This window comes from Papilio xuthus, unplaced genomic scaffold, assembly GCF_000836235.2.
Source record: "Papilio xuthus unplaced genomic scaffold, Pxut_1.1 DF827597.1, whole genome shotgun sequence".
NCBI classification, from domain to species: Eukaryota; Metazoa; Arthropoda; class Insecta; order Lepidoptera; family Papilionidae; genus Papilio; species Papilio xuthus.
In genome coordinates this window covers 1,933,989-1,957,758 of record NW_013531052.1, presented here as the reverse complement: position 1 = coordinate 1,957,758, position 23,770 = coordinate 1,933,989, and the positions used below count along the sequence as shown (strand labels likewise).

The following is a 23,770-nucleotide window of genomic DNA, read 5'->3' as shown; positions in this document are numbered from 1 at the left end:
ATAAACTCGATAACACAATATGCCCAAACCTTAATTAATATATATTGGTGTTTGGGGACGGTTATATTATAATTATATAAGTTATGACAGTAAACTTATGTAACACTTGTATCAGTTCTGGTATTTCAACACTGGGTAATTTAGATAATTTTAAAAGTTACGAAAGCGAGAAAGTCTTTAGCAACAAGTTGCTAAAACACCAGCGATAATATTCCTATGTCAGTTTCAACTGTCGTTGCTAGGCGACATGACGTATCATCGAGATTTACAACAGTTGCATAAAATACGATGGAATATATTTTAAATTATTAAATGTACGCTTAATTTATAATGACAGGGCTGTGAAAGTTACGTGAAGTTTACCTAGAGAAGAGTCTCTAGGTAAACTGGAAAACTGTTCTAAAAAGTTTTTAAATTACATTAACTAATTGCCTTTAATAATAATTTCGACCGAAGTACAAATAGAAAAAAAACAGCAGTATCTCCTTTATTTAGTTATACTGTAAAAGCTAAATGGGTGAGCGAGAAAGCTCTATCTGTGCATCGCTTTCGCGCTCCATGAAAGCCTCCTGAAAATATCTATTGATTATCGTATATATACGGGTTGGTATGTACAGCTCGCCCTATATTATGTAGACTGGCGCGCTGTCGAGTGCCAATTTATTTGAAGAACGTTCCCATATTGTTGAGCAAGTTGACTACCTCATTAACACTTGGTCGTAGTGCCATTAGTGACAATTCTAACACTAAACTAACCCTCAAAAAGGTTAAATTGAAAAAAAGTCGAGCAAATTCTTTTAATTTCAGCAAAAAACCTCTGCTTATATAATATTAAAAGCGATTTCAGAAAGTTGTTAGTAAAATATATTAACTTGCATTAACAAATAAATAGCAAAAACTTAAAAAAAAAATACATTTTAAGTTCACTTTTGTTATTATAGTATTTTTTCCAGGGTTTTTAGAAGTTTTTAAACTTCTTATCATAGATTAATCAAGGCCCTTAAAAGAAGAGAATTTAGATATGATGGCTGATAGAGACGTATGGAAGAGTAGCACATATTGTAATAATCCTTCGTATTGATAAAGATAGTTTGATGATGATGAAATATTGTACATCCGTGATCTGTCACTATAACAGCGGCTAATGAATCAGTAGAGAATTTAATATAGTATCGTCATGACGCCTTCTGTGCTAGATTTCCTGAACCTAAACGCCTGTTTAGAAACTTATCATTTTCTCTCTCATACTCTTGCAAAAAACAGAGATGACGATAGGACATTGTACATGTGTTTCGGCAATGGAAACCCGGCTTTTTATTAAACGAAGTATATTCGCTATTTATTTTTTTCAACACACTTCTACAAATAGTAAAAGGAAAACAATCATTTGTATTTTTTAATTGACTGTAATGGAACAAAACCGAATTTATTGAAAGCGTTATTTATTATGTTAAAACTCGTCTGAGCTTTACCAGGCATTAATTATGTATAGTGCTATATAATTAGTATGTAGTACATTTTTACCTATACTGATGTTGTACTTGACATAACATATAAATTATTCAACAAATAACGAATTAAAAAAAATTGTTAATAGCAACACTTTCTTACTCACTGCCTCTCTGCTTAAATAGTTTGGTAGAGTCACTCCATTATCGTGTTTCCCGGGACATCGTAAAGGCGAAATTTAAAGAAATCAAATGCGCCTTTTATTAAGTTTTTCTATCTAGCATGAGCATCGTGGCCTTCATTATGAGTAATCTTATAAAGAATGTCATGTGAAGTATTCTGTAAGACCACGGTACTTCCTTGGTCGAGGTATTTCGATGAGCTTGCTCAACGTGCTCTGTTAGAATATGTGTATAATAGTAAAACTTGAATTGAATCGTTGTTTTACTTGAGGTAAAACATACTACGTGTTTATCATTTTAATTTTTAATACTTACTCCTTACCTGAAAACCATGTAAAGGTTGTAGTTCTTGAATTAAAAAAGAAATATTAAAACATGGTTCTCGTATAATATTAGTTAAAACCAAACGCGCTTGCGCGAACTCCATCGGTAAACGAGACGCGGAGGGGGGCGCAAGGCTGGGGTGAGGCGAGACGGGTAGAGTGAGGTAACGTCACGTCGAACAACGCAAGTTTTACCCTACCAAATTCGGTAGGTTCGCCGTTATACTCTATGTTACACATTAAAAGGACAATTGTACAAGGTCGTATATTACTTGCCTGCGTCGTCGCCCAAGAGAGTCGTCCAAGTCCAACACGGTTACGCGAGTTGAGAACTGCGAGAACGGTGCCTGTTGTTAAAAGTGGAATTTTTTTTGTGCAAAGCGTACGCGGTTATTTTTACTTCTAATAATAATTTCAACGGAATGTGGCAATAAGTGACAGGAAAAGTGACCACTCACCAAACAGTTGTAAAGCGTCAGAACATAAGATAAAACATTGGTATCAAAATAAGACAAAATAAATAAATAGGGAACAAAATACGACGGCCGTGGAGTGATAAAAAAGACCTTATCTCTATCGTAGTAAAGTGATGTTCGGCTAATAACTGTGACGTGCTTTCGGACTGGGAAAATATGGAATTTTTGTTGACTGTTTGGTGGCTACGCGAATAATGCATCGTGTGCTGGGATCGTCAGCAAGCGCTGCAGTTTTGAAATAATCATCATGGATTGGAGAATTCGATGGCGCGCACATATGCGCCGGTGAAGTTTGTCGAGGCCACACACTTTTGAAACAGGTACCGGTTTTGAATTATCATTTTGTTTGATTTATAATGCTGCTCCGTTCAGGTCAGGCGCGTGCAGGTGTGTTGCATTCTACTCTCACAACGGTTTTTGGTAGAGTCAAATTGAAACCAAATATTCCAATTAAATTATGGTCTTTAAAATATTAATTTCATTATATGTAATTTTACAATCAATTTTATTGAATACTACTATACAGTTATTCTATATGTGTGTTATATTACAGAATAATGGACGACATTCCTGGCCTATGTGATCAAGACATCAGCAAAGAGACAGATCAGGCTACAATGGAAGATGGCAGACAGGAATGTTTGCCAGGTGTGAGAGATGAGAAGAGTAGTGACAGTGATGCTAACAGTGAGGACCTCAGTTCTAATGATGAACAAATCAATATCAATAGCAACTCTCAGTTTTATGAGAGCAGTGATAGTAAATTAGATTATGCTGTTAAAATAGATGACAATGATACTTTAAGTGATATAGATGATATTAAAACTGATACTGCCTCCGCTGACAGTGAAGACTCAGCCCTTGGGAGCTTGCCACCAGACAGTGGTCCTAATGATGATGATGATGCACAAGACAGATCAGATGGAAGTGACTGTGGACTAGGACCAGACACAAGTGACAATTCTGAACAACCCAACTTTGCCTTAGCACTGCCTTGCAGTAGTGGCTTGAATTCAAGTCACCATAATTCTTCTAATGCTGAAAATTCTGATGATAATGAGTCATGTGGTCAGAAGTCAAGTGGTTTTAACCATAATTTTGCTGAAGAAAATTCCTTCAAAAGTAATATTAAGCGCAAATTTGAGCAAACAGGCAATGATGATGGCCCAAAAACAAAAAGAGCAAAACAGGGTATACACTTTGATAGTGTTACTGTTTTTTATTTTCCAAGAGCTCAAGGCTTCTCATGTGTACCGTCACAAGGTGGATCCACTCTGGGTATGGAATGGGAACACACTCATATGCAAAAGTTTACATTAACAGAACATGCTCTGGAACAAAGAAGGTTACATAGACAAATATTACAACAGATTAAAAATGAGCGTCACAATATGCAAGGAGTCACTGTGTCATCAAGCGAGGATAGTGACACAGAGGAAGAGACAAGTGATATTTCTGAATCTGAGTTGGATCTTGATAGTTACTACTTCTTGCAACCTGTGCCTACACGTCAAAGAAGAGCACTCTTACGTGCCGCAGGAGTTAGAAAAATTGAAGGCTTTGAAAAAGATGAATGCAGAGATATAAGAACATCCCGCGAATTTTGCGGTTGTGCTTGCAAAGGCACATGCAATCCAGAAACCTGTTCTTGTAGTTTAGCTGGTATAAAATGTCAAGTTGACAGATTGAACTTCCCATGTGGTTGCACAAGAGATGGCTGCTGTAACACCACAGGCAGGATTGAATTTAATCCCCTTAGAGTAAGAACTCATTTCATTAACACCTTGATGAGAATAGGCCTTGAAAAGAAAAATGAAGAAAATCAAGAAGCTGCTAAACGGCAATGGGCCGAAGCTTATAATGTAAGCAGCTCTGCTTGCTTAAACACAACTTTTGAGAGAGAACGATGTCTAAGTCAAGAAGATGGCTTAGTCCGTGATGTGAACTTGACACCCAGGGTAGAAGTAGAGTCATGTGTCAATTCAGGGAGTTTTAATAATGTTCACTGCGATATCAACACAAGCAATAAAGTAGATGCGACATATAGTTACAGGAATAATGTAGGAGGCCATCTGTGTATCAATGATAATGCTGTTGGACATTTTGAGGATAAAGGCAATGACCATCACCACACTCCTTACTCATCCAACATGTTGCTCGGAAAAGGACCCCCTTACTCTACCTCCAATACATTGGCATTCAATGCAATGTCAAACATGCAAAACTTTCCATGCGATCTCAACTATGTCTACGAACAACATGCAGAGAGTCATAATTTTAAAAACCTGACCAGTTTTTCTGCATCTAGTTTTGAAGAATTTGCTCATTCCTCACAAATATCCATGTACAATCATTATGGCCATCTATACATGCCTGACTACATGCACAAACCGGGTCCAAGCATGTCTGGCCACAGTTCCATGCCATACCATGTTATGGCACAGAATCATTTTGATCCTTATAAAAATAATTCTGAATGTGTAAATATGGAAAATAAAAATGGATCTCATTACACAACTTTAATGACATATCAGAATAGCAATAGACTGCAGCCGGTTCAGAATGATGAAAATTGGTTCAGTCACAATACATTAATGAGTTTAGATAATTGTGAACACATCACACAGGATAGTGTAAACGCTCAAGCAACTCCAACTGAGGCTACCGCAGACACTGACAGTACAGAGCCTACTGAAAACTTTGGTGAACTTATAAAAAAAACTATGGTAGAATCTGTTACAGCGTAGTGAATTTCTTGTTGTCTAAATTATTCAAACTTTCGTGAGACATTATACTAAACTGATATAAAAACGGCTAAACACTCGTATTTTTGTCGGGTGGCGGACGAGCCGCGTCCGCGAAATAATGCCAGTACCACTCATCCTGATGTAGGGCCCCCGATGGGCTCGAAACTAGCCGGTGCCGCCACCGTTTTTATATCAATTCTTGTTGTCTTTTAATTACTACAATTAAATGTTATTAAATTTTTAATTATATTGATTGGGATGTCATACCTACCTTATTTTTATTATGACCAGTGATTTACTTTTTTTAAGACAATTTTACAATAATGTATTAATTTTTTCCAATAAATTATAACTGATTTGATTCATTAGTCTTATTTGCGTTGTTTTCTTTCTTGAACCTATTCCACCTAACCGTTTAAACTAGTGGTCGCTCGCGACTTTTCAGCGCTTAATTAAAAGTAAAAAATTAGTTTCATATTATTCCCGAATACATTAGCTACCTACATCCTCGTACAAAGCGACTTGCGGACAGACAGACCTAATTTTACTACATCCTTAATTTCGCATCTAGTATAATTTTTAAAGCTGGCGCAATAAATCCTTGGGTAATATTAGCAATCGTTGCATATGTACAGTCGCCTCGACCGCGTTGCTCTATCTAAAAAACGAACATTGTTTAAGTCTGGATTAGAAATGAATATAGGTCGGCAAATGTTTAGTGAAAAACTTAGTATTCAATATTTAGCAGTGCAGTTCAAATCATAGACATCGTATCCTGTATTACGAAAACATCGATAGCACCTTTAATTATTTGCAGAAAGGGGCGTAGCTAAAGTTGCGCACCTCGAGCGAATACGACTGTACATACGATCCCATGGACGCATAAGCTAGGCTCTATAGTCTAGCTTTCGTCCTCAAGTATGTAGTACTTTCCACAAAACCCGGAATAGATATATAAAGAATTATTAGGAATCAGCACTGAAATTTGTTTAATTTTATAAACAATTGTTACAGGAAAGTCTATGTAAAAAATTAGGACGAGAATAAACTATTAGATCTTTTTACTAGACGTCGTTTTTTGAAAGTCAGTATGTTTGAAGATTTAAAAATCTTTTAAGGCCTTTTTTGCGAGACAAAAGGCATTGTTATACGATACGTCGTGTGTAGGGTAGGTGCATATGGGTAGTTGCGGGGGTCGCGGCCCTCTCGGTATCACCCACCCTACTCCCTAGCGCTTGTAATCATGTTTGACGTAGCGTGTGACGTAAGATAAAAATATTAATGAAAGATTCACTTTTTGACGTTCAGAAATATCAAAAATACTGACCCATAAATTAATCGCCAACCTCAACCACTCAGTGGATGCGGATTAGGACTATAATAATTATTTTAGCTGTCTAGAATTTTGTTGGTCGCGAATTCGTAACATTCATATAAAAAAAAAGGAATTCACACAGAGACGGACCGATAACAATGTAATTCAAAGGGTTCCGTTTATTCCTTTCGAGGTACGGGACCCTAAAAACGAATACTATATCTTGATATAAGTTTTGACAGTGCAAACACATCAACAGTTATGTTTTGTATCAGTATGTATGATTTTTCGGTACTTAAAAATCATTACGTACTTCGTATTGAAGTACTTCAAAGACTTAAATGAATATAAGGCACTTTACATAACAGGATAGATCCCATAGTTAAATCAAATTATTTAATGGGACTGAGCCTCGGTCTATAATAATAGATGTTTGTAAATAATACAACACAAATAAAATAAATTATAATAGAATTAACAAAGTTTTGGTTCGTTTGTTTCGATTGTTGGAGTTTACGGTAAAATAAGGGCGGGGCGTCAATTTATATATTACAGCGCCATCTGTCATGAAGTCATTAAAACTTACCGCATCCTCTGACGTATGTTATCTATCCCCAATACAACTTTTTATATTATTGGCATTAAATAAAACCAACATTAAAATAATAATACTTTATTGTCATTTCTAACAAATAATTCGTTTTTATTTTATTTACTTAACATTACAAGAAGACTATCAATAATAAGTAATACTACATAATAAGACGAGAAACAATGTCAAGAGCTTTTCAACAATTGCCAGACTTTTACAGTTTTATCTTCACTGGCCGTGACAAGTGTGTTAGAGTCCATGTCCAGGTAAATCCATGTTATAGATCCTGGAAACAAGACTAATTGTTGGTTTCTGAAACCAAAACCCCCGTATAAAACATAGTTATCTTACATCTATTTTACGATACACGATTTCTTACAGGGATTTTGACCTCAGAAATCACAAAACCAAAATTAACACAAATAATCTCCCTACATAATCAGGGTATGCAAAGCTTTTACATTTCAATACGCGTTTAAAATAAAATTGCGCATATATACTCATCTCAAGAAAAAAAAATTAGGGTCAGTAAAAATATATTTTTATACGGTCGATTTATTATTCCGGGTATATTACATAACAACTGTAGTCGAATCGAAGTGGGTAACAAATTTACTTCTTTGACTGTCCAGAGAGAAAAGTGCAGTGAGGTGGAAATTGACAAAAAATTGATTATTACATACCATTATGAGCTTGTAGTTGATATAACTGTGTTACTGTGAGCATATTCCAGTGCAGCAGGCGTCCAGCACTGTCGCCCAGCCAGAGTGCGCTGCCGCCCGCAGCGTCCCAGCGCAGCGCTGTCGCTGCTTCGCACAGCTGCTTGTGGTACACCTGACAACAACACTCACGTATGTAGAGCTTTATGTGCTGTGCCAAATAACTAACTTTGTAACAAGTGATTATTATGTTAAACTGGAATATTTTACAATTAAAGAGTACAAAGTAAAATACATTAATTTCACAATATTTAGTATTACATTTGAAATAGCTAATTTATCTTAAACCTAATTTGTTAGTCTCTAGCATAAAATACGTTTAAAATAAATCTTACCGAATGACAAACTCCTAGATCGGTGACATAAAGATGTCCATCATCAGTGGAGGTAACAATTCTATCTCTGGAGAGTACAAAGGACATCGCTGTGAGCGGCGCAGTGTGCACGCGTACTTTGCAGCTCAGTTGCCGGCTGCTCAGTTCCCAGATGAACACTTCGCCGTCGCTGCTGCCCGCTAATATCTCCAACTCTGAACGACGATATCTGGTATCCACAAACTTATATATAAATTTACAATAGATGGCGTTATTCTTAAAAATCCAAGCCTTCTAAAAAATTAAGGAAAAAATTATGTTTTTTCTCGTGGTCAATAAAATGGCAAAACTATAATTATATCACAATTTTAAAGTAAAAAAAATATCTCGCTATATTTATTAAATTTAGTTTGATGTTTAAATGTTGCAAAGTGTATAAAATGTGAATGAAAAATCATATTTTTTTTATCTTCCGTTCGTTTTGAGACCTAAAATATTATACAGACCTGTATGTAAGTGTTGTTATCTTTCCATCATGGTCGAACTCCGCCTTCAGTCCGCGCAGCGCCTGCCCCGTCTTGCCCACGTTACCCCACACGCGGACCACGCCGTCCCAGCCACCGGATATCAATAAATGTTCTGAAAAAAAATAGTTGAATATATACTATTAGACATATTTTAATTAAAAAAAACTGATTAATAAATGAAATAATAAAGTTTTATACCTTTCGTTATCCAAAGTAAACAGCTGACTGAATCGTCGTGCGCTCTAAAACTTTCCACAACACGTCCATATTCAACATTGTATAAATATCTGAAATAACTTAAAACTCAGACAAAGCAATATGTTTGTAACAGCTAATCTAATTATCTACTGATCGTATTTAAAAATGTATTTTTTTTATCATAACCTTATTTTTAAACAAGGTTATAGACTATTTGAAATCACGCTTTGACTTTTAACAGCTGAGCAGAAAAGAAAATATTTTAGAGATTTTTTAAAAAAAATATATCGCAAAAAAAACTTACATTTCATTATCCCAGGATCCAGCAGCGACTGTGTTATCATCAACCATCACACAAGAACTAAGAGGCGTGGAACACAACACTACACTTCGCATCTGTTTCCCTTGTAACAAATCATACACTTTCAACGCCCCGTCTTTACCCACAGATATTATTCTATTTCCTTGACGAATTACGCATGTCACAGCCTCTTTGTGTAGTCTTATTGTATCTATACATTCTATTCTCTGTGGTTTCAGTTCATCAATACGACATAATGGTATTTGTATAGTCTGCATCACTTTTTTGACGTGTGGCTTAGTGAATAGTTGCTTAGGCACTTGACCAAACTCCATAATCTGTACTTCTAAAGCATGTCTGTCGTTCATGTCATAAACACATTCTAAATCAACAGAACCCTCGTAGCATACGTGATGGAATACTGGAAGAATACATAATATTAATATATACACAGAATTTTTTTCTTACTAGCATTAAATTATTCAAACTTTCGTGAATGTATGTATGGATGGATATTTGTTTGAAGGTATCAAAACGGCTGCATTGATCTTGCTGAAATTTGGCTTGGATGTAGAACATAGTCTTGTAAAAGGCATAGGCTACTAATAAAGCTTTTTTTAATACAATCGGACGGAGTCGCGGTCGACTGCCAGTTGAAAATATTTTTGTTAAAGCGCCATCTGTTGATAAAATAGCGTAACACATTTACGAAAATTTTTCTTTGAAAATCTAGAATCCTTAAGAAAATAACATATAAGAAATGTTCAATGAAAAAATTAATGGGACTGTAGTGTTTTGATAATTAAAAAAAATAAGTACCATTATTAGCCTTCACAGCTTCTTCCCCCCTTTGCTTATATCCAAATATGAGATCGATCCATAAATGTAAATGTGCTGATACATAATCCGACTCGAGAGCTTCGCGTAGTATGGAGACAAAGTGTTGAGGCGAGTCTGCCCACTGCGGTAACGTCACATCTCGTACTACAGACCCGTCGTAACGTTCTCCAAAGTCTATCTCATATTTGTTTATTAAAAAATCACCTTTATCACTTGTATCATAGAATTCTGGTACTAATTCCTACAAAAAAAAATACTTTTGCTATATATTTCTAATATCATAAATGCGAATGTTTAAATAAGTAAATTTGTTAGAACATATTTCCAGAACTGAATGGATCTCGCTGTAATTTGTCATTGATGTAGAACATAGACTGGAAGAACACATAGGCTTATTAAGTTATTTTTTCCGCGCCTACGAAGTTGAGAGCGTTAGCTAATAATAAACATATAACAAACGTGACCATAATACCATTTTTTTTAAATTTAGATATGTTGAAGTATTTCATACCTTAAAATCAGACATATTTCTTAAACAGTTATTGTAAACATCTTTCACTGAATTAAACATTCTATCTGGATGGTCGAATTTGCCGTTTTGAAGACACAACATGTACCTAGGATATTTTCTAACCTGTAATACAATAACGTACAATTAATGTTCATCATCATCATCAGCTCACTACACGTTCCCACTGAGGGGCTCGGATCTACCCAAAGTCGGGGGTGACAAGGCCACAGTCAATCACGCTCGCCAAGTGCGGGTTGGTTGAGTTCACACATATCTTTGAATTTCATTAATGTTATTTATTAATAATATTATGAATGCAAATGTATGGATGGATGTCTATTATTAGGTATCTCCAGAAGTTAAACAGATCTTGCTGAAAATTGAAGTCTGGCAGAACACATAGGCAAAGCACAAACAGAGTCACGTGCGACAGCTAGTTGTACAATAATAACTAATATTAACCATGGGTTTCCTTTTAAAAAATTAAGGGAATACTAATTACTAATACATTTAAAAAATTCTAGGAATAAATTTACTTACAAGATAAAACAACACAAGTCCGGGCGCGGAATAATGAGATCCATATAAAAACTTCGGTTCATTCATTTCATTGTATCTCTCCTTTAGTTTGTCCAAACGTTCAGGATTCAATGCACCCATTGGTTTGGACAAGTCGCGGTAAGTATCAGCATTGCTCAAATCCAATTTCTCTGAAGTATAATCTGCCACAACCCAAGGAAACACTGGATACTGTGTTAGATCATTTTTACTTCGATCTGCAAGACTAAAGCAATATTTAGAATAACTCTATGTTCACAGAATAAAGTTTGTATGTTTCTTAATCGCTATGAAAACAATTTTAAGGAATTTTATCGCCTCAAAGTTTTTACAAAGAGATGTAAGACTTAGCGTCAGTTTCTGAATCTCCATTTAAAACAGATATAACATATATCTGTTTTGTCCAAGACAAACAAGATGACGATATATTTTGTACAGAGGTTTCGGTCTCAGAAACTCTAAATAATGTTGTTGATGCTTTTTATTCCTTAATAGATATGTATTTTTTTTTTAATTTATTATTTTTTAATTTTGTTCAAAGCATAGTATGTAAATAAATATAGTACCCACCAGTTAAGATACATCAAATAATCATAATTAGAGACAATGCCATTTTGCCACTGTAATGTCATCTCTTCAACATGTTGTCGTTCTAATTTGACATTTGGAGATTGTTCTAGAGTTTCATATATTCTATCTCTATGCTTCTCCGATGGAAAGGTAAGATATATATGAGACGTAGATCTTTCTTCCTCACCATATATTTCAAGACCCTAGAACCAAAAAACAAATTAAAATCCAGTGACCTAAATATTTTTAATCTGGCAACATTAAACACTTATACAGAAGCCGTAGCAACATAATTGATATTAATTATTAATCAATTCAAATACAATTAAGGTTAGTTGATAAATACAAAAACATATAATAATCATATACTCATTCTATATAAAAATTATATGTTGATGTCTTTTTAAATGCACAGTTAAATATATCACAACACACTGCAAAAACAAAATATAATACAAATCTACATTCAAACAGAAAACACACAGTAAGCTAAGCCCAGTAGATAAAAGATTATGCAACACTAAAAATATCAGACAGTAAAATTTAAATAATCATCATCATCATCAGCTAACTATACGCCCCCACCGAGGAGCTCGGAGCCTACTCTCAAGTTAAGGGTGATTAGGCCATAGTCAACCATACTGCCCAAGTGCGGGTTGGTTGACTTAACACATATCTTTGAATTTCTTCTCAGATATGTGCAGGTTGCATCACGATATTTTCCTTCACCGTAAGAACGTTGAATAAATGTACGAAAAACACATTGGTACATAGAGGGATTCAAACCCAGGACCTGCAGATTGCAAGTCAAGTGCTTGACCACTGAGCCACCGACGCTCTTAAATAACTATAGGCACAATTTATATACAATTTTTTACTACAACACAAGAAAAGATGTGTGACTGTTAAAAATTGAAATTGTAATATTACAAAAAGGAGGACAACTACATAAAAATAACATAAAGTAATGTGATACATACAACTTGCCTTAATAAAAATCTTCTTTTGTACATTTTCCTCATCTCATCCAACTTTAACTTAAATATTGGACTCTGTAAAAAAATTTCATAAATAAATCTTGTGACTTATACTCTTTGCTATTGAATTAAATCCAGTTGAATATGGATAAGTAAGAGTCTAAGGGACTGAAATATTTTTTTCTCTTAAAGAGGTTTCTCTCTAACCTGAGTTTCTCACTTTTTAAGGTTGTTTATTAGTAATAGACTCACACTTATCCCAGTTTGTAAATAGGATAAATACAGGCAGTAAGAAACAAAGTGAAATAAATATTCTTACACTTTCAATATTACTAAAAGGCTGGAAATATAAAGTTGTGGGAGTCAGTGCTAATTTTCCTTGATGTCTCACAAGTGGTGATATTTTTTCAGCTTGCATTTCGCATAAGATCTCTTCAGTGAAGTCATCCATCATAACAGGGTCAAATAACATCCGCATATAGCGAGAATGTAATATAGTAGCCACCATACTGTTATGTTCAGGTGCATGTAATGTAGAAGCTCTCTGTAGTTGTTGCATTTGACTCAAACATTCCTCCGCTGATGCAAAATCAAAGAAGAAATAGAAATCTTGTTTTTCATATTTAAATCTATAAGGTGCTATTATATTTTCTTCTAACATTTCCGAATACTGTTTGATTGTTACTTTGATTACATTTTTTGTTTCACTTTCTTTCTTTTGCTCCACAATGCTGATATCTGTACAATCTTTAAAGTGTAATTTTGTAAGAGGATGAGTCCATTCTATTGGTTCAAATACAAGTGATTTGGAACAAAGTTTTAGATGACCGGTTCTTATTTTACCTACTGTTTTAGAATTTTGTGTGTTCATTATACATGAGAAATCTTCAAAGTAAATCTCACCGGGCTCTAGCACCAACATAGAAAATCTGTAACAATTTATTAAAAAAATTACTAACAGTGACTCAGAAAAATAGTCAATATATACCAATATCATGACATAAAAAAGGGTGGCAGAATATAATAATGGCAAAACTGTCCTGTTCTGTAAAGGAAAGAAATTTCAAATGTATGTAATTTCCCTATCCACTTAAATAAGTGTGACCAAATCGGGTCATTCAAACTAACATTTTAACAGAAAGACCCGGCCTATTATCTTGCATTGGAAACTTAGATAAATAAATTATATTTTGTAATAACTAGACTTGCCTAACTACACAACTCAGTATACTTCCGCGATTGTTGCTATCTCTAGATCTAGATTATGTAAAATCACTATAAAACCATACCTTGCTTTATTCATTGTGTATTATTTAAAAATTTAATTAATCTAAAGATAAAAGAGGGTCTATAACAGAGGATAACAATTTAATAACACTATCCAAACAAGTCAAAAATATTATTTTTATATTATTCATTACTTTCCAAAATCTAGGGCACAAATATCTAAATACAACAAACTGGAAGAACAAAGAAACGGACGGATTCAACAAAATACAGTAATTCTAATACACAAAAAATAATTGTGACAATGTCACTTGTCAGTCAGTTCAGTTACTGTCGGCTGTCAATGTCAAGATGGCAGTATAATTTTTTTCCGTTACAATTTATCAGTGACCTTCAAAGAAATGGACATGTAACTGCTTGGAAATGATAGCTTTTGTTTTGTTTCGTTCCGACTTAAACGCCTGTTAATGTTACTGACGGCTAATTCTATGCCTATTGTTAGTTCAAATTCTCACCACCGCCATCAACCGCTACCTTCCACGTCAAAATGGAGAAAATTCAGGAAACAGAAAATATGTCACAGTTGCAGCCTTTCCCTGTATCGGAGTGCATGCAATTTATAGATTTAATTTTATTCTTTCTTTTAAAAATAGCATCCAGTTCACAGAAATACTTTTTATCCTTTTCATTCCTTAATGTAAGCTCAAAAAGTAAAACAAAAAAATAGAAACCAAAAACAAGAAAAACCATAGATAGACCATAGGTTGTTTGCTTGGTGTGATGTTGTAGGAAGGCGCCATTTTTAAAAGATTTGTAAAATTCATAATTGTAATTAATTATGCAAGAAGATAAAAATGCTATTTTTCAAATGCGCTTTCCTCATAAATTGTGGTACCTGCTAAATATGCGCACTGATGCAATATTGTGGGGGGGTAGTGGAAGAACAATTCTCCTTAATTATAGAATACTTCACAGTTATCTGCAATGTGATAACTCTATTTTTAAAACAACGAATATTTCAAGTTTTGTAAGACAACTTAACTTGTATGGTTTTCGGAAGGTTACTTCGCATCTACAAGATCCACTTTGTAATTCAAGTAATCCTTACATGCATGAATATATTCATGACTTCTTTCAATATGGCAGACCTGAATTATTAAATAAAATTACAAGAAAAGCACTGACATTAAAACGAAACTCAAAACCTAAGGTAATATAACTGTGGTAACAAGTAAAATTGTTAAATCTTCAAATCAACACTAATATTTCTTCTGTCCCTGCTAGAACATTTTTAATTGTACTGAGCAAAGTGCATTCATAACTCCTCTTCAAAAAGCGCGAAGGGCACTCAGAATTGCGCTGAAGAAAGCTGCACAAGAGCTATTCATGCAAAGCTCACCAAAACAGTTTAATGTCACAAATGAATTCGAAGGTAATAATAATTATTTCTATTTAAATTTACTATTATCACCAAAACTAATAAGCCTTTTTAGGCCTATGCAACAGACAAAATGATACAGGTTGATGAGAAAATCTTTACTCTATTAGTTGGCTGTTTTGTGTTTCAATTTCTTGGTAAGATAATACAAATACTTATCCTAATATCATAAATAACTTGGTGTTTTGTAGATGTACAAGATGATTTTGGTGATGATGATAGCATCTCTGGGGACTGGCTTATACCTAATAGTGAAAACAATGATATGCAGAAAGAACAAAGTTTACCAGGTTTATATCCTAATTCCCATCCTACTATACTAATTTACCTATTATCTTTTTTCCTATACAAAATTCCTAAAAAACTATTCCATCTCATCCTTTAGTCCTATCAGCAGAAAAACCTCAGGAAAATAATTACATTCATACTGGTGATGGATTCCAGAACTTTGGGTAAGTTATAAATTTATTTGCATGTTATTTATTCAACACTCATACCAGTAATGAGGGTAGTTGAAAAATTTGCTATTCAGCAAATTACCCTACAGCTTTCTTTCATTGTTTCTTATATATTATATCTTAAATAAGTTTTGTTTAATTTACAAATGAAATTTTACAGAGATAAGTCACAAGATACGTTGATGGGTTTCAGTGATGATTCATGTCAACAGAATGTTGATAATTTCCCTGGGCAATTTCTAAACATGCCGGACCTTGATCCTGTACCATCTGAAAGTTCTGGAGTTGAGCTTTTAGCTGAATTTAATATAGGAGATGAGAATAGACATGATATTGCAACAAAAATGGTATCAAAACCAATTGATCACCAATTCTTAAATTGCGTGCTTCCTTCTATTAGTAATGATCAAAATGATGATGTCACTATGAGTGAGGTAAGTGTTGTTTTGGTGTTAAGAAATAACCCATTGGTTTCTAAGACTGAAATCTCTATAAAAATATTTCATTATCTTTGCCAACACAGTAACAATATTTTCGGGGATTTTGGTCTCAGAACCTACGATTAGTCGGATTAAAAGAAAAACCAAAGATCAAGCTTTTTTTAATTATTACAGAGGCATGATGAAAACATGACACACTATCATAGTGAATGGGATCAAATGTTTAATGATATAATCATTAACAAGAGTTCAGCACCAGAATCTTCCTCCAATTTAAAGGAATTATATACTCAAATTTCACAAACTATCCATTTATAAAATATTGATGTATGTTTTATACTTGGCAGTACCACATAGCATTGTTTCTTTAACAGAAAAAAAGCTTAATAGTGCTGTTTGATTCTGCAAACTCAATAAAAATTAAAATACTTTGTGTTTACATATTTAATTTAAAAAGAAAGAGTTTGTATAGATTAAAACTATGTAATTCAGCCATAAATTTCTTTATTTGTGAAAACATAAAAATACCGTGTTATTACTACTTTTTCTGTTTTTTCTTTTCTGCTTCCTCTTCCTTTTCTTTTTCAATCACTGAGACATATGAGTTGATAGTATCGATGTCTAGCATCTGCATTAACTGGTTACGTCTCATTACTGCAATCTCTAGGTTCTTTTGTCCTGATTGTACAACTTCAAGAAGAGCTCTGATAGCCAGCTACAATAAAAGGTTTAAATCAAATATTGATTAAATATTAAAAGTTTAAATACAATAAAGTATGTTGCTAACTATTTTAACAGAATTTAATAGAAATGCTATGCAATTAATGAATGAGACATAATAGAATGATGAATTACACAAGTCTACAACAATGTCTACTGGAAACTTAACATACCTTCACTGCACCTTTTTCCGTAGCAACTTCCTCTGCATTGTAATTTTTTTCCAAAAACTCTCTTACAGTCTTTGCAGCTCTCCCAGTGGCATTAGCTTTCCATTCATAATAGATTCCAGATGGTTCAGTTTGGAATAAATGAGGTTGGCCGTCATAATCAAAACCACCAATAAGGCACGAAATACCAAAAGGTCTACGTCCATTGCTTTGAGTGTACTTTTGTTTGAGACCAGCAATATATCTCGTAATATATTCTAATGTGACAGGATCTTCAACAGTAAGCTTATGAGATTGACATTCGATTTGAGCTCTATTTATAAGAATACGAGCGTCGGCAGTCAAACCGGCAAAGGCCATCACTACATGTTCGTCAAGCAAACAAATCTTACGAACAGTTCTTTCTTCTTGAAGTTTGGCTACAGATTTCTTTTCAACTCCTAAAACAACGACATCGTTACCACGAACACCTACCTGAAATAGATTTATGTTTAGGCACATAACAAAAAGGCAAGTCACCACCTTGTGTAGCAGAACTTACCGCTGTTGATCCTTTTCGCACAGCTTCTTGCGCATATTCTACTTGTAATAAATGACCGTCTGGCGAAAATACGGTGATGGCCCTATCATATCTTGCAGACATGTTGAAATTTTAGTTATAAACAATTTTAAAATTATTTGTGGAGAATTGAATTATACTCAAAGGATCACGGTAAGCATTAAATTGACAAATCAGAAACAGAAATGATGCCGATTCATTTCTGTCAAACTTTGAATCACATAGAGTATAGCACCGTAAAACAGATAGAAGGCTTGTTAACATGTTTCAAAAAATAAATTAAAAATGCATTATGATCATCCCAATCTTCTCAAAATCCCTTAAGATAAGATGAGATGGAACTGGATATTAATAAACCAAGGCCTGCTTGTCGTGCGACCTTTAAAAGCAATATAAACCAAAGTCAATTAGGTTCCCTAGCTAAAGTACAAAAAAAAATTGTTCGCTTACGAAACAAATTAACAATGAGAAAAATTTTAGCAAAATGACGATTTCGAATAAAATTGGAAATAATATTCCAAAATAATCATAGAATAGAACTGTCAAATAGAAAATAGACAATATGGCGGCTTCAGTGAGTGAATTTGAGCCGTGGTTAAGTGCAAAGTTAAAATCATTGAAAACTGATGAAGGAGTTTTCGGAAACTATATATCTGGTATATTAGAAAGCGAAGATTCTGTCGACGAAAAGAAAGATGCTCTGGAGGGTATACTTTCCGAAATTTTGGTAAGTTAAAATAGCGGTTAGAACATGCACAGATATTTAAATTTCCTTAATTTCTTCGAAAATTTAACAGGAAAGTGATATATCAGAACATATTAATGAAATAATAGAGAAATGGGAGTCATGTAAGCCCAAAGAAGTGTTGAAACCTGTGGCTGATGTAGACATCCAATTAGCGAAGCTGTTAGAGTCACAGTCACTTGCAACCACTACACGGCGAGAATATACTGATGAGGAGAAAAAAATACGGGAAGCAATTTTATCTCAATATAGTCAACTTTCAGATAATGAGGTAACTAAAATAATATACTAATGATGCAGGAAATACATTCTTCACTTCCGTGTGTTATTTGTTATATTGCCCTGTTTCAGGAAGATCAGTGCAATGCTGAAGAACCGGAAAGCTCCGATTTGGTGAAGAACACAAATGCCCTGGATGTTGCTGCTGCTGCTAAAGAAAGAAGGGAGCAAGCCAGACTTGAGGCTCAGCGTAAAAAGGAAAAAGATAGAGAAGACAGGTGGGAATTGCATAACTGGTTGCATTTTTAATAATTATTTTTCAATAAAATACTGATATAAAAACAAGTGTTATTAATCTTTGCAGGGAAAAACAGAAACAGCTTAAAGAAGAAAAGAAGGAAAAGCGTAAGACACAAAAAGGTGAAAGGAAGAGGTAGCCTTCAAAACATGCAAAATAAAGAGCTATGCTGCTCATTATTATTGTATGAAATGTTGTTAAAATATCCTAGATAACACAAACTTCAATTATGATTTTTAATATTGTATCCTTGTTTGATGTGGAAATCATCATGGAGAGACAATTATGGTTATGTAAAGCTATATTAAGTTTTATACAAAGAAGAATTGTAGAATTCAATGTTTAAAATGTTCATGTTTTACTTTTCTCTGTGCACAGATAAAGAAAGAGACAATGTGTTATCTGATGCACAATCAACAATATTTAAAAAAGAATTACACATTAGTGGCTAAACTGAATGTGATAGGTTTTTAACAATTTATTAAAAAAAGTCTTTTTACATTAAAAAGTATAAAAATAAATTCAACAAATTTTTTATCAATGTTTGCATAGTCATTTAAAACTTCATAAAACTGTCAGTTTTATTTTTTATGATGAATTTACAATTACTGAGGAAAAAAGGAAGTAATATATAAAACTTTATTTCATTGAAAAAATAATGAGCACTCAAGGTAGAAAATGTATCTAACAACTGAAAAATTACTTTCTAATTTGCAAATCTGTATTTAAATAACTTTTAATTAGTATTTACTTCTCATATCACGCACATCTAAATGTTAAAAAAATGTCATATAGATTATAAATAATATTTTTTTAATTAGTCTCATTGTATTGTGCATGCACATTGCAGTTTGTTTTACTTATATTTCATTTGTTGAAAATTGAGAAGCTAACATAGTCTAGGTTAATTTAAAGGCACATTTTATTGCAGTCAGTATGTAATCTTTTTAAGATAGTTTTCCTATAAGTGTCATAAATTGATAATTTTATTATGAGCTTACTTAATAATTTTATGGTTTGTTGAAAAATGTATTGTTTTTTTGTCATAAATGTTATGCATACAGTTTATTAAATACTAAAAGGGAGTAAATAGCATATAACAAGATGCCAAGAAAGAAAATTGTGTATTTTCATGCTAGCTTATATTTTTTTAATAAAACATCTCATATTAGAAATTTAATGTCCTGACTAAGCATATTTAGTCATAATATACCAGTGTTATTTTGAGACTTTAAAAACTTTTAGACGACAAAAAGTTTTGGCCTATGAAGAAAGAATAGCTTTCATAAATATAGAGCAAAATTATATTTTGTTGCAACCAACTGCCAATTAATAATAAATAGGTTTCTTTTGAGTTCCAGAATAAATGGTAACTGCTAATATAATTTAGATATGGCTCTGTATACATTTAGTATAACTTGCTATATCTAATGCTAATGGTATGACATTAAAAAATATAATATGTATCCCTTGTTTCTGAATTGGTAACTAATAAATACATTTATCACATTTGAGCTTTTATTTAATGATTATTAAGCTTTTAAACAGCTGTTTCAAGTGACCTGTACCTTTTTGGTAATTTTTTTTTCTAAAAATTACAACAGTAAAATACATTTTATATATATTCTCTTCATACATCTATACAAATATAAATCAAATTAGATTGTTTATAAAAATCATATCATGAAGTACTCTTATTGCTAATTTAAATTAAGATAAAAGTTATTCTTCATTATTTTTTTCTTGGGTTACTATAAAATTATGTGCGCCCCCTGCATAAATTTGTATTATATTTCCATCACACTCAAAGGGCACTAAAGTTGGACAATGTATGATTGGATCAAGTGAAATGCCTGTATTGGCATGCTCATTCCAACCCCATGCCCATAAAGTATTGTCTTCAGCCAAGCATATTGTGTGCTCTGAACCCATCGCTACATCTTTTACTTCTCTATTATCTGAAATTATTGAGTTTTTGGTATTAAACTTTTTGAATTACTCAAAATATTTAGTTTAATAGTTTTTATCTACTAAGAATATCTTCTGTATTAAATAAAACATGAAGGGTGGTAAAAATAAGTTCTCAAAAGGCTGACAACTTATAAATTTACATTATTTATGAGGTAAATAGACATAGACATTATTAAAAAGAAGAAGCAATTAGTGTTTTACGTACCGGGGAGGTTTATAGTAATTAATTTTCCTGTAAATGGTTCATCAGTACCAAGCTGGGAATAATTATTACGACCCCATGTAAGAATTGTACTATTTTCAAGTAATATCAGTATGTTTGTCCATCCACTTAACAACTTTCTGACTTTCTTTTTTATGCCTATGTAAATTTTTTGAGGTTCATAAACATTTCTTAGCCAAAGTTTTGTACTGCAACGCTGTAATAACTGGCCATGTTTATTATCACCCCATACATATAAAGCATTTTCTTTGGTTGACCAAGCAACTGTATGATTTTGCCCACATGCAATATGAGATATCTTACCAATATTAGGAACTTTTTGAAATCTATCTGAAAGTAAAATCTCCTTTCCAAGACCTAGTTGTCCATGTTTTCCACATCCTGTGACCCATACTTCACCTTTAGAATTAATAATAGCAGTGTGCCTCAAACCCATCGACATAGAACATGCATTTACTTGTAACCTAAATGGTTTCTGAAGTTCAGAAAAATGTGCTTTGGGTAGTCCCAATTGTCCATTGTTATTTGAACCCCACACAAATAAAAAATTATCATTAGAGACTGCACCACTGAAGTCCCATCCTGTAGTTATATTTGTGAATGTGATACCACTGAGACACCACACTCTTTTAAATGATGCAGATTCTTTTAAACTTTCGTCATCAATCGCTAGTTGTTTATTTAAATTCCATCCACATGAGTAAAGTTTACCTTCGTTGTCTAGGAGAAGAGTATGGCCTCCACCACATGATATTTGTTTTATATTGTTACAAGACTCTGGTAGGTCAACCCTAGTTGGTTTTTCTACTTGTTCATTAATGATTCCAACTCCCACTTGACCGTGCGAGTTTGCTCCCTGTAATTTTATTTATTAAAAAAACAATTGTTTCAAAGCAAGGAAAACAACGTCTTTCTTTGCGTATTTACCCAAGCCCACAGCTTCATTTTAATAAAATTCGTAATTTAAAAGTGTCTTTCAATCATATGATTACATTTTCTAAAATATTATTGAAGTAGTTGATTACTAAAACATAATATTATATTCCTAGATAATTTAAGTTTACCATTTCTTTGACAGTCATTGACATTTACAGGCCTTTGCCTTGACATTTGATTTCATGTCAAAGTCAGTGTCAAATTAAGGAACGTCTATCAATGAAATATTCGTTCATGAACCCACTAGAATTATACCTTAGAAAATAAAAAAATGGAAAGAACTAATAAAATATAATCACTTTTATGGTAAAGAAAGGATGATAATAATTTTATACGTGATTCAAATCTGTTTTTATTTGATCACGTAATTAAATAATTATAACGTGATGAAATAAGAACAACACAAGCAACATAATGTTATAATTTTAAGGTGAATTCTTAGTTTGTTTAGTTAGTTTTAATTCTTGAAGTTTACATAAAGGATGGTTATCATCAACTTGGCCAATAGTATTCTCCTCATCTCATGTACTTAATTACGGACGCTCATTAAAATCAATTGCACCAGAGAAAAGCAATTCTGTTGACAATCAAGCAGGTACATTATTTTCGCGAACGCTCTCCAGTCGATTTGATTCAGGAATGCTGCAAAAGATGGTCATCCCGCACGCCAATTAAGCAAAGAATTTGTTTTTTTCTTAACTCTTATGTCATAGATTACTTCCTAATAAATTTTAGGTAGTGTTGTGCATGGTACGTGTACGATATCTCAACACGTAAGCAGCGTAGAGTATTCGCTTCAGGGCACACGGTGGTAATGTGGCGTGACGGCATGGCGCTGCATAATTTCTCGTCGTAATTGCTTGCAACGACGACGAGCACTTGCTCGTTAACCATATAGTGTTGTTAGGCAACAGATAATTATATTAATATCGACATAATCATTTAAAAAAAAATGATCGAAATCAATTCTCAAAACGAACGGTAAATATAATTAGAAGCAACTGTCCACATACCATAGTCTCCAGAGAATTACCCATTTAAATGTATTGCCAATTTGATTAGTAAATACCAATAATTTATATCCGAATTATCGAAGTTCGCTATCGACAGTTAAGCAATTACTATTTCTGCATGATTGTAATAGATAACAGCCAAAATATATAATATGTTTTACTGCTAGACTGTTTTACAAGGTTTTCAAAGTAGTAGCAGAACTTTTTATAAGTAGTACGCGGCAAAAATGCAAACGGCCAAATATAATATTATCTTATATCACGGGGTTCACTTTTTTAATCTTTTAATCATATTTCTTCTTGTATATCTTTAAGAATAGCAAGAATACATAATAAAATAATAAGACAAAGTTTTACTCGTAAAGATAGCACGTATGTTACACGGGGGAACTTTCTTGGTTATCTCTGTGAAAATATCTGTCTTTGAGTCTTCGAGTACAACTTACTAACGAGTTTCATTTAATATTGTTTTGTCCTTTCAAACAGGGGGGTTGATATTTTGTCGCTAAAGAAATTTTATTTTTTGATTTTATAAGTAGTTGGTATAAAGACTTGTTTAAGAAAACATTCATTAAAATGTAAAAGCTGTAAACTCTAATTCGTTAATAGGCTATACGTAATTACAACGTAAGTTTTTTTTAAGAGGTATTATGTAAAACTAGCTAGCAACTACGTCCGCACGGAATTAAAAAAAAATTACAAGTCCCTATCTGTTTTCCGGACTGTGTTTGCCAAATTTCATCAAGATCCGTTG

General features: G+C 33.2%; 6 protein-coding genes across 9 annotated transcripts; 3 read left to right on the top strand and 3 right to left on the bottom strand.

Annotated features, from left to right (window-relative positions):
• Window positions 1–2,176: 2,176 nt before the first annotated feature.
• Window positions 2,177–5,539, top strand: Axud1 (AXIN1 up-regulated 1). Its single transcript, XM_013312958.1, has 2 exons — window positions 2,177–2,750; window positions 2,984–5,539. The coding sequence occupies exon 2, from the start codon at window positions 2,988–2,990 to the stop codon at window positions 5,175–5,177; it is 2,190 nt and encodes a 729-aa protein (XP_013168412.1). The 5' UTR covers window positions 2,177–2,750; window positions 2,984–2,987; the 3' UTR covers window positions 5,178–5,539.
• Window positions 5,540–7,176: 1,637 nt separating this feature from the next.
• On the bottom strand, window positions 7,177–14,235 carry LOC106118379 (protein FAN). Of its 3 annotated transcripts, none has more exons than XM_013313037.1 (13): window positions 14,218–14,235; window positions 12,919–13,528; window positions 12,603–12,674; window positions 11,623–11,825; window positions 11,035–11,278; window positions 10,495–10,617; window positions 9,963–10,224; window positions 9,147–9,564; window positions 8,843–8,931; window positions 8,624–8,756; window positions 8,139–8,346; window positions 7,768–7,918; window positions 7,177–7,370 (listed from the first exon to the last, which is right to left on the bottom strand). In XM_013313037.1, exons 2-13 carry the CDS (start codon window positions 13,519–13,521, stop codon window positions 7,270–7,272), a joined length of 2,607 nt encoding a protein of 868 aa, XP_013168491.1. In that variant the 5' UTR covers window positions 13,522–13,528; window positions 14,218–14,235; the 3' UTR covers window positions 7,177–7,269. The 3 variants fall into 3 exon arrangements, with proteins under 3 accessions (XP_013168491.1, XP_013168490.1, XP_013168492.1); XM_013313036.1 differs by lacking the exon at window positions 14,218–14,235 and adding an exon at window positions 13,889–14,140; XM_013313038.1 differs by lacking the exon at window positions 14,218–14,235 and adding an exon at window positions 13,889–14,141 and having other exon boundaries at window positions 7,319–7,396.
• A 363-nt stretch (window positions 14,236–14,598) lies between these two features.
• LOC106118389 (heat shock transcription factor) lies at window positions 14,599–16,703 on the top strand. 2 transcript variants are annotated; one of them, XM_013313051.1, is made up of 6 exons: window positions 14,599–15,036; window positions 15,111–15,258; window positions 15,456–15,554; window positions 15,650–15,716; window positions 15,916–16,156; window positions 16,337–16,703. In XM_013313051.1, exons 1-6 carry the CDS (start codon window positions 14,665–14,667, stop codon window positions 16,478–16,480), a joined length of 1,071 nt encoding a protein of 356 aa, XP_013168505.1. In that variant the 5' UTR covers window positions 14,599–14,664; the 3' UTR covers window positions 16,481–16,703. The 2 variants fall into 2 exon arrangements, with proteins under 2 accessions (XP_013168505.1, XP_013168504.1); XM_013313050.1 differs by having other exon boundaries at window positions 15,883–16,156.
• On the bottom strand, window positions 16,659–17,763 carry Prosalpha4 (proteasome alpha4 subunit). Its single transcript, NM_001312831.1, is given in 3 exon segments — window positions 16,659–16,877; window positions 17,056–17,526; window positions 17,594–17,763. Coding segments are annotated over 3 exon segments (750 nt in total). The 5' UTR covers window positions 17,696–17,763; the 3' UTR covers window positions 16,659–16,700.
• A 389-nt stretch (window positions 17,764–18,152) lies between these two features.
• Window positions 18,153–20,199, top strand: LOC106118346 (coiled-coil domain-containing protein 43). Its single transcript, XM_013312995.1, has 4 exons — window positions 18,153–18,338; window positions 18,409–18,627; window positions 18,708–18,853; window positions 18,940–20,199. The coding sequence occupies exons 1-4, from the start codon at window positions 18,174–18,176 to the stop codon at window positions 19,010–19,012; spliced, it is 603 nt and encodes a 200-aa protein (XP_013168449.1). The 5' UTR covers window positions 18,153–18,173; the 3' UTR covers window positions 19,013–20,199.
• Window positions 20,200–20,595: 396 nt separating this feature from the next.
• On the bottom strand, window positions 20,596–22,029 carry LOC106118344 (ultraviolet-B receptor UVR8). The gene is made up of 3 exons (XM_013312992.1): window positions 21,995–22,029; window positions 21,050–21,923; window positions 20,596–20,831 (listed from the first exon to the last, which is right to left on the bottom strand). Exons 1-3 carry the CDS (start codon window positions 22,010–22,012, stop codon window positions 20,596–20,598), a joined length of 1,128 nt encoding a protein of 375 aa, XP_013168446.1. The 5' UTR covers window positions 22,013–22,029.
• Window positions 22,030–23,770: the final 1,741 nt, after the last annotated feature.

Bases quoted from the DNA above. Each gene is read 5' to 3' on its own strand.
- LOC106118346 (XM_013312995.1), top strand. From the start codon at position 18,174: ATGGCGGCTTCAGTGAGTGAATTTGAGCCGTGGTTAAGTGCAAAGTTA. The intron at 18,339-18,408 runs GTAAGTTAAAAT...AAAATTTAACAG, and splicing joins GTATACTTTCCGAAATTTTG to GAAAGTGATATATCAGAACA. The intron at 18,628-18,707 runs GTAACTAAAATA...GCCCTGTTTCAG, and splicing joins GTCAACTTTCAGATAATGAG to GAAGATCAGTGCAATGCTGA.
- LOC106118389 (XM_013313050.1), top strand. From the start codon at position 14,665: ATGCAAGAAGATAAAAATGCTATTTTTCAAATGCGCTTTCCTCATAAA. The intron at 15,037-15,110 runs GTAATATAACTG...TGTCCCTGCTAG, and splicing joins AACGAAACTCAAAACCTAAG to AACATTTTTAATTGTACTGA. The intron at 16,157-16,336 runs GTAAGTGTTGTT...TAATTATTACAG, and splicing joins ATGATGTCACTATGAGTGAG to AGGCATGATGAAAACATGAC.
- LOC106118344 (XM_013312992.1), bottom strand. The intron at 20,832-21,049 runs GTACGTAAAACA...CAATAATTTCAG, and splicing joins AATTACTATAAACCTCCCCG to ATAATAGAGAAGTAAAAGAT.
- Axud1 (XM_013312958.1), top strand. From the start codon at position 2,988: ATGGACGACATTCCTGGCCTATGTGATCAAGACATCAGCAAAGAGACA.
- LOC106118379 (XM_013313036.1), bottom strand. The intron at 11,826-12,602 runs GTATGTATCACA...TTTTGGTTCTAG, and splicing joins GATTTTTATTAAGGCAAGTT to GGTCTTGAAATATATGGTGA. The intron at 8,757-8,842 runs GTATAAAACTTT...ATTTTTTTTCAG, and splicing joins TTTACTTTGGATAACGAAAG to AACATTTATTGATATCCGGT.